This window comes from Notolepis coatsorum, assembly GCF_963971535.1.
Source record: "Notolepis coatsorum genome assembly, chromosome: 1".
Lineage (NCBI taxonomy): Eukaryota > Metazoa > Chordata > Actinopteri > Aulopiformes > Paralepididae > Notolepis > Notolepis coatsorum.
Window position 1 is genome coordinate 118,428,334 of NC_140165.1, and position 20,110 is coordinate 118,448,443.

The 20,110-nt window shown below is 44.3% G+C and overlaps 1 protein-coding gene across 1 annotated transcript in view; it reads right to left on the reverse strand.

The window, feature by feature from the left end:
• Nucleotides 1-20,110, reverse strand: part of dph7 (diphthamide biosynthesis 7) — a gene marked incomplete at its 5' end in the record, with an annotated part of 86,636 nt that overhangs the window by 9,771 nt on the left and 56,755 nt on the right. The window contains 6 exons of the mRNA XM_084338028.1: nt 8,236-8,393; nt 8,508-8,602; nt 12,455-12,542; nt 12,914-13,047; nt 14,026-14,178; nt 14,900-14,955. Of these exons, the coding sequence (XP_084194154.1) occupies nt 8,236-8,393; nt 8,508-8,602; nt 12,455-12,542; nt 12,914-13,047; nt 14,026-14,178; nt 14,900-14,955 (684 nt within the window). The remainder of the gene's footprint in view (nt 1-8,235; nt 8,394-8,507; nt 8,603-12,454; nt 12,543-12,913; nt 13,048-14,025; nt 14,179-14,899; nt 14,956-20,110) is intronic.

Here is a 20,110-nt window from a genome sequence, read left to right on the forward strand (position 1 = left end):
TTGAAGGCAAAATTGATGCGCTGAGAGCGGACGCAGACGCACAGAATAAACGCACCGAGGCTCTGGAGAAAGTAGTGGAAGCCCACGAAATCAAATTCACTCACATCTACACTGCCGAGATGAAGGGGAACTACAATGAAATCAAGACGGAGCTCAGCGAAATAACGGAGGAGCTCACGCGAATCAATAAAGAACAGAAAGCCAAAATATTCGAGATGGAATATCAAAAACGCAGGCTGAATATTCGCATTGTCGGTCTGGACGAATCAGTGAGATGTGAAAACCCTGAAGAGTTTGCCACAGAATTACAGAAAATCTTGGGAACAGGAATCCTTCCTAAAATACCGGAGGTGGATGAGTGCTTCAGATTGGGACCCCGCTCCAGTGACAGCAACGCTAAGCCCAGAGTGATATTAGTTGTACTGCGCCAAGTCAGAATAAAAGAAATGATTATGCGTGGAATTCGCAGGATGAAAGGCAATCTGAAACACATGGAGGTACCAATACACTGCTTTGAAGATTATTGTCGTGATGTAGTGGAACTGCGTGCCAAGTTCAAGACGGTGATGTCTCAACTATACCTGGGGAAATACAGACCCCTACTAATATACCCTGCAATACTTCGCGCCGTCGACAAACAAGGAGCAAAAGTTCTCCTCAAATCGCCTGAAGAGGCAGCCAAATTCCTGTCTGAACAGGAGCAGATTAGTGTATAAATGGCCTTTTAAATCTCAGTTATGCAAGGTCACCATATAGTACAACTTTTAATAATCGAGGATTTGGGACAGAGAGACCTACGTGCTCAGAGTTTTTGAATGCTTTCCCCGACGTGTATATTATTGCGGACATATTGGATTTAAGATTGGAACACTCCAGAACATACTGGAACATTCAGACAATGTAAAAATGACATATTGGAATAATCTAGAACATCGAAGCATTCTTTGATATATGGAGCATTCTGGAATATCAGCAATACGTGGTCATTCATTCTACCAGAAGCCCCTCGGGGGAATAATCAACAGCTATCTAGATGCAAAACCACAGAGCCATCATAGCCGGCCGGCTGAAAGATCACTCTACACAACGATCATCGCCCACCCCGGTCGGGGGAAATGCTGCATATACGTATTTAAAAATTGTTTTTTATTAATGGGAAATAATTTCACTACTTCTCCAATTAATACTTTAGATGTTTAAGCATAGCAATGCTCTTTTAAGATCTAAGTTAATGTTCTCTTCCTTTTACTTGTTTTTTTTTTTCTTTCTTTTTCATCCGCTCTCTCTGATTTATTGAGGCTCTCTCTTCAGTTCAATACCTTCATATTATTCATGGGTTACTATAAATTACTATAAATTACAAGTTCATATAAAATGTAAGTGATTAAGGCATGACAATTGAAGCTTATTTTTGGTCTTTATTTTTAGTTTATCTCATTTAAATTTTTATTTATTTATTTTTTACGGGTAAGTGGCCAAGCCACAGTCGACATTCTACTTATGGTAGAATTTAGAGTGTTAGATCCTATGGTATACATAGGAATGTTAAGGATAATTGGATCATTCTGGGATATCCGGTGGTGCAAGGGAGAGAGTCATACGCAAAGGTTGTGTTCATGGAACACAATCCTGTACGACTCTCGGTGGGAGGGAAGGGTAGGGGATTTTTATATGTATGTTTTTAAGCTCGGCTCTCAACGGGACCTCACTAGTGGGATGTATATCTAGTATTGCCTCGCACTCTAGAAGCATTACCAAAAATTACAATGCAACATGTATAGACTATGGCTAGTTTGAATATAATGATATGGAACACCGGGGGAATAAATAACCAACTTAAACGCAAAAGCGTGCTCACACTGATGAAAAAAGAACATGTGGACATTGCTCTGCTAAGCGAAACACACATTCTAGGGAAAGACATAGGTAAATTAGCGGACAACATATACCATAATATCAGTCACTCCTCTATTGGTACGAGAACTCGGGGTGTAGCAATAGTCGTTAAACGTAAGTTGAATATTGTACTAAAGGGAGTATGGTCTGATGTAGAAGGTCGGATAACTATAGCTAAGATTGAACATAAGAACAGGAAAATAGCGTTGATAGCGGTATACGCCCCAAATTTGTACGAAGAAGATTTCTTCACTACACTAACCAATGCAATGTTAGACATTCCCGATTACTCATTTATAATAGGAGCGGATTTTAATGCCATCTGGAACCCAAGGATAGACAAATCTTACCTCGCCTTTTCCAGCGAACAAAAGAATTCATCGAAGGCATTAAAGGATTGGTCAAAGATTACAGGTGTAAAGGACTTATGGCGGTTACTTAACCCCACGACCCGAAAGTACTCTTGTCGATCTGCGAGACAAGACACTATCCAGAATAGATTATGTCTTTGCATCACAGAGACTATTTGATAATTATGAAGTGGAAATGATACCCAACGCACTATCAGATCACTGTTATTTACTCCTTAAAGGTACATTTGGTATACTATCCTCCCGAGCCCCAAGATGGCGATTTAACTCGTTGCTGCTTAACAACAAGGAATTCATTACACAACTCAAAGAAGCTCTTATAGTATTCCAACGGGAGAATGCAAACTCGGTGCAAGACCCCAGAATAATATGGATGTCGGTAAAGGGAATGATCAAAGACTTCACGGATAGCTTTTCCTCCAAAATGCGCAAGAATCAAAACACAAAACTGGATGAGCTGGAAACGCTTTACTCAACGTTATTTAATTCTCTGAAATACAACAACTCAACTCGACTAGAAAATCAAGTTAACGTACTAAAAATAGAGATCAATGACATATACAGACAACAATCGGAAATACAAATACGCAGCACAAGACAACAGCAGTACTCCCATGGTTCCAAACCCAGCCACCTATTAGCCATGCGATTAAGAATTAATGCAACATTTGCAGATATAACTACCATTAGAGCACAACAAGTACTTGTAACAGATCCGGTAAAAATAAACGATACATTCAAAGTATTCTACTCCGATTTATATAAATCAGAAATGACCTTCGATCAAAACAAAATGGACACATTTCTTAATCAAATTATTCTCCCTAAACTTTCAGAGGATGACGCTAAACAGTTAGAAATACCGATCACACTAGAGGAACTCAAGATGGCCATAACCGCAATGAAAAGTGGTAAGGCTCCAGGAAGAGACGGTTTCCCATCAGAAATGTACCTTTCTTGTTGGGACATAATTGGCCCCTTATTACTAAATATGATCTTATACTCAGTCAAGGAGGGGAACTTCCATAAAACCGACAATATTGCACTCATAACAGTCCTCCTTAAAAAAGACAAAGTCCCCAACGAGTGCGGTAGTTATAGACCTGTAAGCCTCCTCGGAACAGATATCAAACTGTACTCTAAGGTATTAGCCATCAGATTACAAAAGCATATGACGGCTTTAGTTCACCCGGACCAAACTGGCTTCATAGGAGGCCGCCTGATCACTGAGAACATAAGACGTATACTGCACGTACTTGATGCCGACAAAGAGGACACCATACCTAAGGCGATACTGTCCCTGGATGCTATGAAGGCCTTTGACAGGCTGGAATGGTCGTATCTGTGGGCAGTGCTAGAAAGGATGGGGTTAGGAAAAGGATTCATCGATATGATTAAAGTATTATACAAAGACCCATCGGCCATGATTATAACAGGCACAATCATATCTGAAATATTTCCGGTATCACGCTCTGCCAGACAGGGTTGTCCTCTTAGTCCCGGTCTGTTCAATCTATCATTAGAGCCGTTAGCACAATATATAAGACAATCCCAATCCATAGAACCTATCGTAATCAAGGACACACAACAAAAAATTTGTTTATATGCGGACGATGTAATATTGTTCATGAAAAACCCCAACACCACATTGCCTCATCTGCTCAAGTTGATTGAGGACTTGTGATTTATCGGGATTTAAGATAAATTGGCCGAAGTCGGCTTTCCTTCCAATTAACACCCCTGCAAAAAAAGATACAACCCTCCCAGGACAGATACCGATGGTAAAACATTTCAGATGCTTGGGAGTGGAAATATTCCCTACCATAAGACAAACAGTGAAGCACAACTACACAAAAATCCAAAACAAAATCAAAGACGACCTTGATAGATGGGCAAAACTTAAGAACACAGTACAAGCACGGATATCAATAGTTAAGATGGATGTACTACCTAAAATCAACTTCTTCTGTTCAATGCTACCGTTACCCCCTCCAGAGGGTTACTGGAAAAGATTACACTCCTCCACATACAAATTTATTTGGAATAACAAACCACCACGTATAAAAAGATCCACCGCACAGAGAAATAAAGCAGATGGTGGCATGGCATTTCCAGATTTTTTCCTATATTTTAAGGCGTACTCATTAAGTCCATTGACAACATGGTTTGACTCCCAAGCATTAGCATCTTGGAGGAAAATAGAAGAAAACATAGTAGCCCCACATAGACTGAAGGACATAGCATACACTAAACTACCAATCAAGCACTGTGAACGAAAATTTGGCCCCATAATTACTCATGCGATCCGGATATGGCGTGAATCACAAAAAAAAAATCCTAACCCACAAGAATGGCACAACCATACTCCCTTATTCAATAACAATGCTCTCTTAATTGGAAAACGACCTATAAGATTCCCTATATGGGAAGAGCAAGGCATACACTCATTAGGGGATATTTTTAACAAACAGGGTTTTTGTAGTGATAAAGAAATACGCAAAAAATTTAATCTCACCAAGTCCACATGGCTTTTTCACAAACAGTTAGAGCTATGTTTGAAGTCTCACAGTGTTCCATTAGACAGACCAATTGAACACCACAGATACCACAAATTCTTCTACTCAAGAGAGACATCGAGAGGTTTTGTTTCAGAATTTTATCATCAATTACTAACGTCCTCGTATGAAACCCTCCAACTTGACTCTGTCTGGAGGAGGGATATACCAGACCTGGAAAATGACTTTGATTGGCAAGGAGCCTGGGCAAATGTCCGACTTACATCAAGGAACCCGGATCATCAACAAATCAATCTTAACTATATTCACAGGACATACTTGACTCCTATAAGACTGTGCCGAATGGGGCTCAAACAAGATTCCAAATGCACCCAATGTACAAATGGGGACGAAGGGACATTTATGCACATGTATTGGGACTGCTCACCAGTTAAGGCATTCTGGAAAGATGTGACCCAACAAATATCAAAACTCGTATCTTGGAATATACCTGTACACCCCTCGGTATTGCTGTTGAATGATGTTTTTGAGTTTGCAGTGAATCCACAGCTAAAGAGATTGGTTTTATCGGGTATCACAGTAGCCAAAAAGCTGATCGCATCACGCTGGTTTCAACCGGAAAAAATGTGCCGTAAAGTTTGGTTTCTTACATATCTCGATGTAATTTACCATGAAATATCTACAGCAAGAATTCTGGGTCTCAATGAATCCAAAATGTCAATGTGGTTAGAAGTGGTGGAGAGAATAAAAGCTAGCTTATAATGGTAGTGTCTGGTTAGGTGCGAGGGATAGTGGAGGTACTTCTCAAGGTGGGGTCCGGGAGGGGGGGGTTCGAGCTGAGCATATGTATGTAGGGTTTTTTTTTTAGATAACAGGTATTATGGGTATATCTTATATAAAACAACTAACCAAAATGTGATCTCATTGGATGTGCCCTGACAATTAATGCTTGTATATCTTATCGTGTGTTGTCATGTTTGTTTATATGTTTGTTTTAAAAAAGAATAAAAAAATAAAATACAAAAAAAAAAATGTGACACGTTGCATGACGTATTTTGACAAAGGGAATAAGTATAAACTAAGTAGTGATGCACGATATATCGGCCGCCGATATAATATCGGTCGATATGGCAGTTTTTTCACACATCGGTATCGGTCCGATATCAAGATAGGACCGATATTTAAAAAAATAAATAAAAATTAAATCTTTTTTTCCTTTTTACATGTTTTGGCCTTAAATAGTTTCAAAATATCAGTCATTTCTGAAAATAAGTTACAAAAGTAAAAAAAAAAAAAAAAAAAATGCGTTTTGGAAAAATAGCTCTTAATTTGATTATCATAAAAAGTGTTTTCTATACAGAGATATCGACATCGGTAAATATCGGTATCGGCCAGAACAGCAATATTAATATCGGTTATCGGTATGGCAGTTTTTTCACACATCGGTATCGGTCCGATATCAAGATAGGACCGATATTTAAAAAAAAATCTTTTTTTCCTTTTTACATGTTTTGGCCTTAAATAGTTTCAAAATATCAGTAATTTCTGAAAATAAGTTACAAAAGTAAAAAAATAAAAAAAATAAAATGCGTTTTGGAAAATAGCTCTTAATTTGATTATCATAAAAAGTTTTTTCTATACAGAGATATCGACATCGGTAAATATCGGTATCGGCCAGAACAGCAATATTAATATCGGTTATCGGTATCGGTGCATCACTAAAACTAAAGAGCTGGTGTCATCTCTACAGGCCCCTATAGGGTTGTTAACGTCACAGTGACCAAATGCGTCCACATTTTTATAGGATTCTATCACATTTTCATAACAATAGCGAATATAACTTACCCTGCGCCGTTTTCATCGAGGTTTCTTACAAATTAACAATGTTTTATTTGTCCTTTATATGCGGATAACATTCAAATCTTAAATTGTACCATTATGTTCCCGTTTAGACAACAAACATAATGCTAATGATGCACTTTTGTTAAGATAAATAGGTGACCATTCTCGATCACTGTACTCAGGACCATTAACACATCCAGCGCCGGGCCCGTTTTAAAGCGTTATTGCCCGCCATGCAAATTCTGCCAATAACGTTGTACGACGTTATTGAGATCAATATTTCATTTTTTCGCCATGGCATTCATAATTCATATATACACCTCCAACCCTCCGGCTGGACCCTACGGCTCAATACAACGACGGCTCAATACCGCCGCCTGGTGGATGATCGGGCGAGTTACACTCTAACAACAGGAAGTGGTGGGGTGTGCGTCGATTAAATTCATCCGGCCGTCAGACATTGTTGCAAGACTCCTGACAGACACTATAGTACATAATGGATCGCTTTATAAACTTAATAATTGATATGATTTCGGCGTTTATTACATACAAACCGGAAATGGACCTAGGCGATCGACGTCCTATACTTGGGATATTTCACCGCCAGCCTCTTTGACGCACGGTAAGAGGACACTGACGTTATTTTCAGCCCAATTGTTTATTCATTTCACTGCAAACCGATCTGATCAATATATCACCCATACTACATAAAGCATTTACTGACGATCACAGAATTATAAACGACCCCCCCCCCCTTTCATCCGCGCATGATGAGGCATAACGTATACGATCATGTACAGTTGAATTTTTTAATATAGCGTGTCTAGGGAATAGACGGCAATCGATAATCTATATATGTGTTTAGGCCTATAGCTCACGTTCTAGGAATTACTGCAGAAAACGATAAAAACATACTTATATTCTAGACAGTATTTTTGTATGAATATATGAATGAAAAAGTATAACGTTCCTACATCCTGAACGATAGCTAATCGATGTTGAATGGGCCATAGTAATGTCAATTTAGCAATACAATTTAAAAAGTTATAGCCCTGAAAAGAAGGTGAACATCTCCATAGCGCTGGCAGTGAGCCTACATTGATGGATAGAACCTCTGGCAATCAATGTGTTAATAGTTTAACGCTGTTCAGATCGCGTTTTCCTAACCCGGTGCTGACCAGTGACCTGTGAACTACTGGGTGCTAAAGGTCTTGGGAATTGGATTCATGTTGTAGTCATCACATTTTCACCTTTTAATTTTAAACCAATGCTGCCATCTACTGACAACAGAAAGTGTTGTGTATCGTCTACTTGAGAGGCTACCCGGAGCACCCGCACTCCCGTAAACATCGTCGCCCAAAACACATTCTAGAGATTCCCACTTTTTACTGGTACATAGGTTCATATCTAATCGTCTTTAGATGACTAAATATAGATGAATACTCATGAAATTTAATATATATATATTCTAAAATAAGTATAATTTCACTTCATCTACCTGTCGACATGAAATTCCCAAACGCTGACGGTAAAAAAATAGCCAAAATGGGGCATGGCCGAATTTGGTCCCAGACAATAAGAGTGACTGAGATTGGTCTACGTTCCGTTACCAGAATAGACCAGCTGAGTGTCCCAGTAAGAGAATGCCGAGATCCACGCCTCAAAGTCGTGGGCCTTCCACTGCGAGAGTGCCGTCAGACTGGCTTCCCCGAGAGACAGCACGCTGACGCAGCCTGCAGAGTCGCTGGACACCACTCTCACGTCACTGCTGCAGAGAGAGAGAGAAAAAGGGGGGGGGGGTGTATTGATGACCTCGGGAATCTCCTTTTAATTTACAGCAATCTTCGGTGTCATTGGTATTTGATCGCAAATATTGCCTGACCTGTCTCCTCTTCCGGTGGACCAGTCTAATGACAGAGCTAGTCGGTCGGGTCCAACCTCCAAACTGGTCACATCCTTGAGACCCCAGTCGCCTTCCTACTGGAGAGACAAGAGCCAGAGGAGCAGGGCCCAGACTCTACTCAGACTCTACTATGCAGTAGGGGTGGGAATCACCAGAGGCCTCACGATACCATACGATAGTATTGCAATACTAAATATATTGCGATATGCTGAGTATTGTGATATTAATATTGCGATTTATTACCTTTTTTCAACTGCAAAGTAAAACTCTGTCAACATGTTTTATCTAATAAAATAAAGTTCAGTCTGTTCATCTCACTTCAATCATTTTTATTGCAGAACATGGTATTTTCTCAAGCAGGCAGATGTCAACACTGTGATCTGTGTTGCATGTACCTGACAAACTGAACTGTTTGTATTACAGTCATATTCCAACTTAACTGAATGCACGTGTGTGTGTGGACTACTGTACTATTACAGGTATTGAAATGAACAATGCAACTTCCTTATACAAAAAAAAAAGATAAAAAAAAAGCTTCCTCTGTGGTGATGCCCCTCTCACCTGACTCCCTCTGTGGTGATGCCCCTCTCACCTGACTCTGTGGTGATGCCCCTCTCACCTGACTCTCTGTGGTGATGCCCCTCTCACCTGACTCCCTGTGGTGATGCCCCTCTCACCTGACTCTCTGTGGTGATGCCCCTCTCACCTGACTCCCTGTGGTGATGCCCCTCTCACCTGACTCCTCTGTGGTGATGCCCCTCTCACCTGCCTAACTCTGTGGTGATGCCCCTCTCACCTGACTCCCTGTGGTGATGCCCCTCTCACCTGACTCCCTGTGGTGATGCCCCTCTCACCTGACTCCCTGTGAGCGCCCTCTGTGGTGATGCCCCTCTCACCTGACTCCCTGTGGTGATGCCCCTCTCACCTGACTCCCTGTGAGCGCCCTCTGTGGTGATGCCCCTCTCACCTGACTCCCTGTGGTGATGCCCCTCTCACCTGACTCCCTGTGGTGATGCCCCTCTCACCTGACTCTCTGTGGTGATGCCCCTCTCACCTGACTCCCTGTGGTGATGCCCCTCTCACCTGACTCCCTGTGAGCGCCCTCTGTGGTGATGTCCCTCTCACCTGACTCCCTGTGGTGATGACCCTCTCACCTGACTCCCTCTGTGGTGATGCCCCTCTCACCTGACTCCCTGTGGTGATGCCCCTCTCACCTGACTCTCTGTGGTGATGCCCCTCTCACCTGACTCCCTGTGGTGATGCCCCTCTCACCTGACTCCCTGTGGTGATGCCCCTCTCACCTGACTCTGTGGTGATGCCCCTCTCACCTGACTCCCTGTGGTGATGCCCCTCTCACCTGACTCCCTGTGGTGATGCCCCTCTCACCTGACTCCCTCTGTGGTGATGCCCCTCTCACCTGACTCCCTGTGGTGATGCCCCTCTCACCTGACTCCCTGTGGTGATGCCCCTCTCACCTGACTCCCTGTGGTGATGCCCCTCTCACCTGACTCCCTGTGGTGATGCCCCTCTCACCTGACTCCCTGTGGTGATGCCCCTCTCACCTGACTCCCTCTGTGGTGATGCCCCTCTCACCTGACTCCCTGTGGTGATGCCCCTCTCACCTGACTCCCTGTGGTGATGCCCCTCTCACCTGACTCCCTGTGGTGATGCCCCTCTCACCTGACTCCCTGTGGTGATGCCCCTCTCACCTGACTCCCTGTCAGGCCACGTGAGCGGATCGGCGCGGCCGAGAAATCCGCTCTTCAAAGCTTGGTCCGCTCCGCTAATCGCTCATGTTGACCCCGCTCCCAAGTCGCTCTCCGCTCGCTCCCCACTCACCTTGAATCGAGCGCTCCCCGCTCCCCGCGCCAGATCGCTCGGCAGTTTTTCTTTTTCTTTTTTGGAGCATGGTGTAAATGAGCTCAAACTACAACAGTCTACACCCCCTGGGCCCCTTAACAATTGTTTGTATTGAGCCGCATTGTAATTGTAGCCATTCTGCAATGTTAAATAACGTTGTTTATCCATTCACTAGTTCTATTAAGCGATGATAGGCTAGCCGAGCCACAATGCTATGGTCGCTGCCATTAACGTTAGCATGTAAGCTAACGTCAACAACAATGGCGTCGATACTTTTTTTAAAAGGAGTGAGTGTGGGCGTCATAGATATCTATGGTGGGCGTCTCTACAGTGACGAAGCCTGAACCCTTCTCATTGGTTGAAAATGGCCTTCATGTTTGTACATCGCCATCTGTTGCTTTGGCATTGTACTGCATGTATATATTACATCAACAGTGTTAAACCACTGTGAGCGGCCTGGAGTGGATTGGAGCGGAGGAGAACTCTCGCTCCGGACGTCGCGCCGACTCATTTTAAAACCCACTCCTCGCTCACGTCAAAACAGCCCGCTCCGCGCCCCGCGCCGCTCACGCTCCGATCCGCTCACATGGCCTGCTCCCTGTGGTGATGCCCCTCTCACCTGACTCCCTGTGGTGATGCCCCTCTCACCTGACTCCCTGTGGTGATGTCCCTCTCACCTGACTCCCTGTGGTGATGCCCCTCTCACCCGACTCCCTGTGGTGATGCCCCTCTCACCTGACTCCCTGTGGTGATGCCCCTCTCACCTGCCTCCCTGTGGTGATGCCCCTCTCACCTGACTCCCTGTGGTGATGCCCCTCTCACCTGACTCCCTCTGTGGTGATGCCCCTCTCACCTGACTCCCTGTGGTGATGCCCCTCTCACCTGCCTCCCTGTGGTGATGCCCCTCTCACCTGACTCCCTCTGTGGTGATGCCCCTCTCACCTGACTCCCTGTGGTGATGCCCCTCTCACCTGACTCCCTGTGGTGATGCCCCTCTCACCTGACTCCCTGTGGTGATGCCCCTCTCACCTGACTCCCTCTGTGGTGATGCCCCTCTCACCTGACTCCCTGTGGTGATGCCCCTCTCACCTGACTCCCTGTGGTGATGCCCCTCTCACCTGACTCCCTGTGGTGATGCCCCTCTCACCTGACTCCCTGTGAGCTCCCTCTGTGGTGATGCCCCTCTCACCTGACTCCCTGTGGTGATGCCCCTCTCACCTGACTCCCTGTGGTGATGCCCCTCTCACCTGACTCCCTGTGAGCGCCCTCTGTGGTGATGCCCCTCTCACCTGACTCCCTGTGGTGATGCCCCTCTCACCTGACTCCCTCTGTGGTGATGCCCCTCTCACCTGACTCTCTGTGGTGATGCCCCTCTCACCTGACTCCCTGTGGTGATGCCCCTCTCACCTGACTCCCTGTGGTGATGCCCCTCTCACCTGACTCTCTGTGGTGATGCCCCTCTCACCTGACTCCCTCTGTGGTGATGCCCCTCTCACCTGACTCCCTGTGGTGATGCCCCTCTCACCTGACTCCCTGTGGTGATGCCGCTCTCACCTGACTCCCTGTGGTGATGCCCCTCTCACCTGACTCCCTCTGTGGTGATGCCCCTCTCACCTGACTCCCTGTGGTGATGCCCCTCTCACCTGACTCCCTCTGTGGTGATGCCCCTCTCACCCGACTCTCTGTGGTGATGCCCCTCTCACCTGACTCCCTGTGGTGATGCCCCTCTCACCTGACTCCCTGTGGTGATGCCCCTCTCACCTGACTCTCTGTGGTGATGCCCCTCTCACCTGACTCCCTCTGTGGTGATGCCCCTCTCACCTGACTCCCTGTGGTGATGCCCCTCTCACCTGACTCCCTGTGGTGATGCCCCTCTCACCTGACTCTCTGTGGTGATGCCCCTCTCACCTGACTCCCTGTGAGCGCCCTCTGTGGTGATGCCCCTCTCACCTGACTCCCTGTGGTGATGCCCCTCTCACCTGACTCCCTGTGGTGATGCCCCTCTCACCTGACTCCCTGTGGTGATGCCCCTCTCACCTGACTCCCTGTGGTGATGCCCCTCTCACCTGACTCCCTGTGAGCGCGTACAGCCGCAGCGCCCCAGCAGCAGTGGCCATGCCCAGCAGAGGCTTCTCCGACACTGGCACATGGCACCTGACAACAGATGGAACATTCGTCAAAACAGCAACCTAAACACAGATATGATATCCAATATGCACCAATCAACTCTAATATGCAACCAATAATTCACCCGCTCCTCCCACACTGTGCAACATCCACAGTGCAATACCCACCCACCACCGTCTGACACTGGGGTTGTTATTTGGTATATTGTTGTTATTTTGTATATCGTGACATCGTTTTATTGTATAGTATTTTACGTTTCTCTTTTATTACTTGTGTGATTTTATATTTGCTTAACTTTTGAGTCCCAAATCTCGTTGTATGCAAATATAATGACAATAAAGTATAATCTAATCTAATCTAATCTAATGTGCATAATAGCTGTTGGAATCAACCATTACCATTTCAGATCTAATATAGCTGCAGTGTCCACGCGCTGCAGCTCGGTGAGGGGAGGGGTCATGTAACCATGGCGATACTGAAACAGGTACAATCGGCCAATCCGGCTGGGCGTGGTGGCGGTCTGCTCCACTGTCTATGATTGCACACGGGCGGGGGGGACAAATGTAAGTATGTGGAGTTAAAAGAACACGCCAACATTATGGGACATGCGCTGACCGTTTTTCGCCCAGTTTCTCAAGTCAGACAAGAAGATAGATTCCAATTTCCTCTCTCTGTGCATTCAGTAACAAAGTTATCCTGCTGCAAGCTAGCCTAGCTTAGCACAAATGAATGGAAGTGGATACGGACAGAAAGCGGTCTCTCCCCAGAGTTTTAAGCTCGGCTAGTGGAGAGCTTTCAACTGAACACGCAGAGAGGAAATTGGTATTGTTGTGGAAAATTCTTATCTAGCAAATGCAATGAGCTTGTAGAAATTTAGATAGAGTCAAGGATAGGGGGGGGGGGGGAGATTCTGTGCTCAGTTCGATACAGAGAGCGGAAGAGCCCAGAGACCAAGGATGCTTCCAGCCTTACAGTAAAAGAAAAACAAGGTTTTGCATACAGAAGAAAAGTGAGGCAGTTCTCATAACAGCGTTAACATGAACATGAACACTGACAAGCTGCACATGACCCTAGAGCAGATATTTTGTTATTAGAGAATTGGTCGTTAAATTGGTTCCAGACAAAAACATGCACTACACTAGAGTGCTAATTAGGCCCAGTAAGCTGTACAAAGAATTGTCATAGGATGAAACATGATGATGAACAGTATCCAACAACTTGTCCTTCTCTGGAGGAGACAGTAAGTGCATTTCCCATAATGTTGGCATGTCACGTTCAACAGCAGGTTCAGATGTTCATGCGTGTTAACCCTTTCACTGCCACACGACAGCAGGTTAACCCTTTCACTGCCACACGACAGAAGGTTAGCCCTTTGCTATCACACAACCGACGGCGATGCTCCATTGTCGGTTGTGTGATAGTAAAGGGCTAACCTTCTGTATTGTCACAGTGAAAGGGCTAACCTGCTGTCGTGTGGCAGTGAAAGGGTTTAAGAGTGCGATAGTCTCACCCCATCTGATCCTTCTTGCAGTTGATATGTCCCACATGTTAGGATGTGTTCAAACCCCGGGATGGGACACCACTCCACCGTGTCGGCGCTGAGCTCCGTGTCAAACAGCTGCAGACTGCGGATCCTAGAGGGTTTCAGAGCCATCACCAGCTGCTGTACAAACAGTACTGTATTTGTAAATCTGATATGTCATAAATGTATAGATGTAGCAGTACTGTCTATCTGTATGTCATATATGTTGTGATGAATTGAAAATGGGGGACCCTGATGTAAACAAGACGAAAGTCTTTCTCTGGTCTGCATCCCCTTAACAATTGTGTGTATTGAGCTGTACTGTACCCATTCTGCAATCTGTTAATACAATGTTCAATCAATCAATCAAAACTCTGCAGAACGTCACTGCCAACACTCAAACTGTGCGCAAGTTTGGTATCTCTTGCAGAAAGTGTGCAGCTAAACACATTCAAAACACTAAATCACTGACAGTAAAAGCATGAATTATTAGCGTTAACTGACGTTTGCAAGTGAACGTTGATACCTAATGTTAGCTAGCTGTCATGAATTGAAAATGGAGGAAGAGGACCCTGATGTAAACAAGACGAAAGTCTTTTTCTGGTCTTCATCCTCTTAGCAGTTGTTGTACCCATTCTGCAATCTGTTAATAAAGTTATCAATCAAACACACACCTCACATAATAATGCAACGCTAATATTAGCACGCTAAGTGTCAACATTTGAACACGTGATGCCACAACCTAGACACCGTGTCAGATACGGATCGACGGTAATAATAATACAGACGGTCCATATGTGTATGTATCGGTCGACATCCTCAGATAAAGTTCCATATTATTATGATCAATAATAAAACTCACACGTGGTGCCAGTTGAGTTAAAGCACAGCCTCGGACCTCTGACCCTCCGGAGTCCACTCAGCGCGCATGCGCATCAACCGTGTAGTTCCAACCATAGATATATATAGAACACTAGATAGCTTGCCCGCGCTGCCGGCCAATGGAGAGCGACGTCACTGAACCGCCGCCATCTTGCTCCAGTTAGCCTTGAGTGAGAGTGAGTGAGCTGCACAGACAAAAATACTCATAACTCGCTGAAATATTGACGGATTTACAAACGGTTTGGTTTATTACAAGCATTATTAACGTGGCTATGATTCAAGCGGTTTGTAAAAAAAAACATCTTTAAATTTTTTTTTATAAGTATGCAGTATCATAACTACATCTTTGATGTTTATAGCAAACCAACCCGTTTGTAAATCCGTCAATATTTCAGCGAGTTATGAGTATTTTTGTCTGTGCAGCTCACTCACTCTCACTCAAGGCTAACTGGAGCAAGATGGCGGCGGTTCAGTGACGCTGGTGACTCCGCCTTAAGCTATCTAGTGTTCTATAGATATCTATGGTTCCAACAACAATATGGAAACAGGGCAATATAGATATATATAGAACTATAGATATCTATGCTTGTGGCTCGCTCCCGCGGGAGTTCCGCGCCTCGCCTCGTCAGATTTTCAGAGCAAATCGGACAACATTCTAACCGTCATGCAACGCGCTTGGCGAGGCCGTAGTAAAACCTGCGCAGATCTGCGTCCGCCTATCCCATCTCGAACAAGCCTATCGACAACCCTTTCACTGCCACACAACAGCCGGTTAACCCTTTCACTGCGACAATACAGAAGGTTAGCCCTTTGCTATCACACAACCGACGGCGATGCTCCATCATTAGCATCATTAGTGTTGTTCGTCGTATTTTCATGTCAAACAAATGTACCGAATTTTCTTGTCACTTTAACAACCCTTTACTATAACCCTTTCAAAGGGTTAACCTGCTGTGTTTTGTCGCAGTGAAAGGGTTAACTGTTTGGTAGTGCGGCACTCGGCGGTGAAAGGGTTAACCGTCTGTAGTGCGGCAGTGAAAGGGTTAACCGTTTGGTAGTGCGGCAGTGAAATGGTTAACCTTCTATAGTGCGGCAGTGAAAGGGTTAACCTTCTGTAGTGTGGTAGTGAAAGGGTTAACCTTCTGTAGTGCGGCAGTGAAAGGGTTAACCTTCCGTAGTTGGCAGTGAAAGGGTTAACCTTCTGTAGTGTGGCAGTGAAAGGTTAACCTTCTGTAGTGTGGTAGTGACAGGTTAACCTTCTGTAGTGTGGTAGTGAAAGGTTAACCTTCTGTAGTGCGGCAGTGAAAGGGTTAACCTTCTGTGTGTTAGTGAAAGGTTAACCTTCTGTAGTGCGGCAGTGAAAGGGTTAACCTTCTGTAGTGTGGTAGTGAAAGGTTAACCTTCTGTAGTGCGGCAGTGAAAGGGTTAACCTTCTGTAGTGTGGTAGTGAAAGGGTTAACCTTCTGTAGTGTGGTAGTGAAAGGTTAACCTCCTGTAGTGCGGCCGTGAAAGGGTTAACCTTCTGTAGTGTGGTAGTGAAAGGTTAACCTTCTGTAGTGTGGTAGTGAAAGGTTAACCTTCTGTAGTGTGGTAGTGAAAGGTTAACCTTCTGTAGTGAAAGGGTTAACAGCTATGACTCACTCTGTGTTTACCTCTCTATGATTGGCTAGTTCGTTTGCGTCACTTCCGTTGATCTCAGAGCAAAAGAGGCCAGTGGGCGGGTTTAGAGCCAGAACGTTGATTTAAACGCCCCAACGACAACAACAACACAACAACACAGGGATATATTATTGTCACAGAGTTGCAAAATATGGATCAAACATCATCATACTGCACCGTCCTGGATACAAATAACCAGTCTAAGTTGTTGTGCTACACACGTAAAACATCTGGAACCTTCAGTATCGGGTGAGTCAGTGATGATGATGGTAGTTAGAATGGGAACAGAGCGGTAATAATAACGACTGACAGCCAAACACCGGACACGTTGAGTTGAACTTGTACAATCCACTCGGCCTTCTAAAAAAATGCCAACATGTTTTGAATTTTTAGTACTTTACCCTGCGTTTTATCATCTATGTTGTTGTCGGCCATCTGCTAGCATCTCGTCTCTGCCGTGCATTGCCGTGCAATGAATGAATGAATGAAAACTTTATTTAACAGATTGCAGAATGGGTACAATACAGTACGGCTCAATACATACAATTGTTAAGGGGATGCAGACCAGAGAAAGACTTTCGTCTTGTTTACATCAGGGTCCCCCATTTTCAATTCATCATAACATATACACATACAGATAGACGGTACTGTTGCATCTAGACATGAATGAATGAACACTTTATTAACAGATTGCAGAATGGGTACAGTACAGAACAGCTCAATACACACGATTGTTAAGGGGATGCAGACCAGATAAAGACGTTTGTCTTGTTTCCAAGTTCAAGTTCTTTAAGTTCTTTAATAGTTGTCATACAGAAGTACAGAATACTTTCATACAAAATGCTTCTTACTGTTACGCTCCAGAGACTGTGCTAGACAAGATAGTATCAAATAACATAATAACATAATATAATATATTATTCCATCAGGGTCCCCCATTTTCATTTCATCAGGACATATATGACATACACAACATACATGACATTTATGGCATAGGGACATACAGGTATTTAGTACTGATACATTTGTGACATACTGGATGCTAGCAGTTAGCAGGTAAGTGGTAACGCAGTGTGTAAAGTACTAACTGATACTAATACCTGTCTATTGTACAACTTCAATGTCCACTTGGAGTACCGCCGCTGCAAGGAAGGAGCACAGGGAAGACGTGGATCAGACTCCATCCAACATGCACTTCACAAAACAACGAGGCCGCCTAGAAACAATGTGTAGGCTGCGTTGATTTAAATGCAAACATTTGTTTAACATATTTGTGTTTGTCTTTCACAGTGTGACAAATGCCTCTGCTGTGTGGAACACGGATTTAACCGAAGACACATTGAGCCAATTTGTAAGTTTAACTGTCTGACTCTCTTAACTATTTAAATAAGTACTTACTGGATGTCAAAGATTTGTATGGTGTGTTACAGTTGCACCTGTTTTCCATCCTCAGAAACCAAAGCTTGCCTTGAAATCCACGGAGGATTACATCCTAAAAATAAGGTTAGCCTGATGGAGCAGTTCCACCGATTTCAGCAAATTACGAAATACTCTGATCAAATACTCTAAAATAATGTAGGCAGGTTTTATTGATTGATTGAAAAGTTTATTAACAGATTGCAGAATGGGTACAGTACAGCTCAATACATACAATTGTTAAGGGGATGCAGACCAGAGAAAGACTTTCGTCTTGTTTACATCAGGGTCCCCCAGTTTCAATTCATCATATGACACACACGACATACAGATAGACAGTACTGCTACATCTATACATTTATGACATACCAGATTTGCAAATACAGTACTGTTTGTGATACAAAAAGTGTCCAGAAAAAGAGTGTATATACATTCGACATAGAAACTGTACATTGGAGGAGGTTGGGTAGGTGGGGTGGGGTAGGGTGGGTGGGGCTGTACATTGGAGGTGGGGGGGGGGGGGGGGGGGGGGGGGTTGGGTAGGGGGATGACGACACTGTACACTGTACATTGGAATACTGACAAAGCCATACTTGGTCTTTACTGTACAACTGGGTTAGGACATTTGTAGGGGCCAGTTTCGAATTGCAGTCTCTCGTAGGTGTTCTTTGAGAGTGTTTTTGAAAGTGGGTAGTTGTTGTGAAGGATCAGATTAAACCGAATATATATATTTATTTATGGATATATATTTAATAGTATTTGTATATCGTTTGATATCCCTTGTATATTCTTTGTACATATACACTGAATATCCCTTTAGTCTACTACAGCCCATAATAGTTCATTCTCTCATTGGACAAGAACCTGGCGTCAGCAGACAAGCCCCTTGAGTCAAGTTCAATAGTGCCGACGAACATGTCCCAACTAGCCCCGGTTCCGCGTAGGAATACGGCTACCGAAATACGAATGGTACTATTTGTTCACCGTGCATATAAATATGGCGCAAGTAAAGTAGAACTTTCTTTTAGTCCATTAGTCCTTTACCCTCCAACCTAGTAACAGACGTGAAGCCTCACCCACGACCCACGTGTGGTGCAGTATGGCCTATTTGGCCCCAGAATAGGCATTGAGACCTCGTGTAAATTCATAGCTGAATTGTCATAGTTTGGCACCGTATTTCTATTAAGTAATAATAGTATATTATGTATGGTGCATCGTTCGGTTAGAGTTCTAAAGTGAGCAGCACCCCCATCGTTTCCTCGCGTTATCTAGAGTCTTAACCAGGCTGGGCAGACCACGCATGGTGCTTTCATCCGAGGAGTTCTGGGCGAGGACGAGTGGACCTGCACATTGGATTACCTACCCGGACTACTGCTGAGCCTATACGGCATGGAATATCTATTTGCTTTGGGTGCTTTGATTTGTGGAGCGGATAACAGCCAACGCCGGTGAGTGTTGGAATTACCCCCGAGAGGAGCCCAGGTGAGACGGCGCTCAACCCAGACCGAGGCCGCCTCGCTTCTCCTTCGTTGTGGACCTACAGCCTACAGCTACCGTCTACAAGAGGGCCCAAGTGTATTCATCTGTGGATCAAGATCCTGCGGGCACTGTGTTCTGTACCTGAATTCTCCCCAGGAATCGTTGGCCAGATGGGATGCAGCTGACGGCTCTCCAAACCCCCCCCCCCTACTGACTTACAACCAGCAGGACCCCTTTAGTATTCCGCTATAATCCTTAAGTACCATCGCTATAGTTCCCTAAAGAACCAGGTTGTATACTTGCTTCCTGCGTAACCAGAGATTGGACATTCAGTGTTGATTTGCCTACGAATACTCATTTGCCTTACAAGTGCATTCAAATCATAAATGTAATTAAGTGAATGTTGTATATACCTTTTGCTATATTAAACCTTCGACTGTTATATTTGTGTGGACCTGATTTCATATGTGGGAAAGTGTTCATCATACTTAGATATCGTGTACTGTATGGCCAGAAGTTAAAGTACATCAAGCGGTAGTGGTTTAATGATACCATACTTATCAATACAGTCAGGGAATTGTACCCCTCAGTTAGAATTGGTCCTTCGAGCCGGAGGGTAACTAGTGTAATATTAATA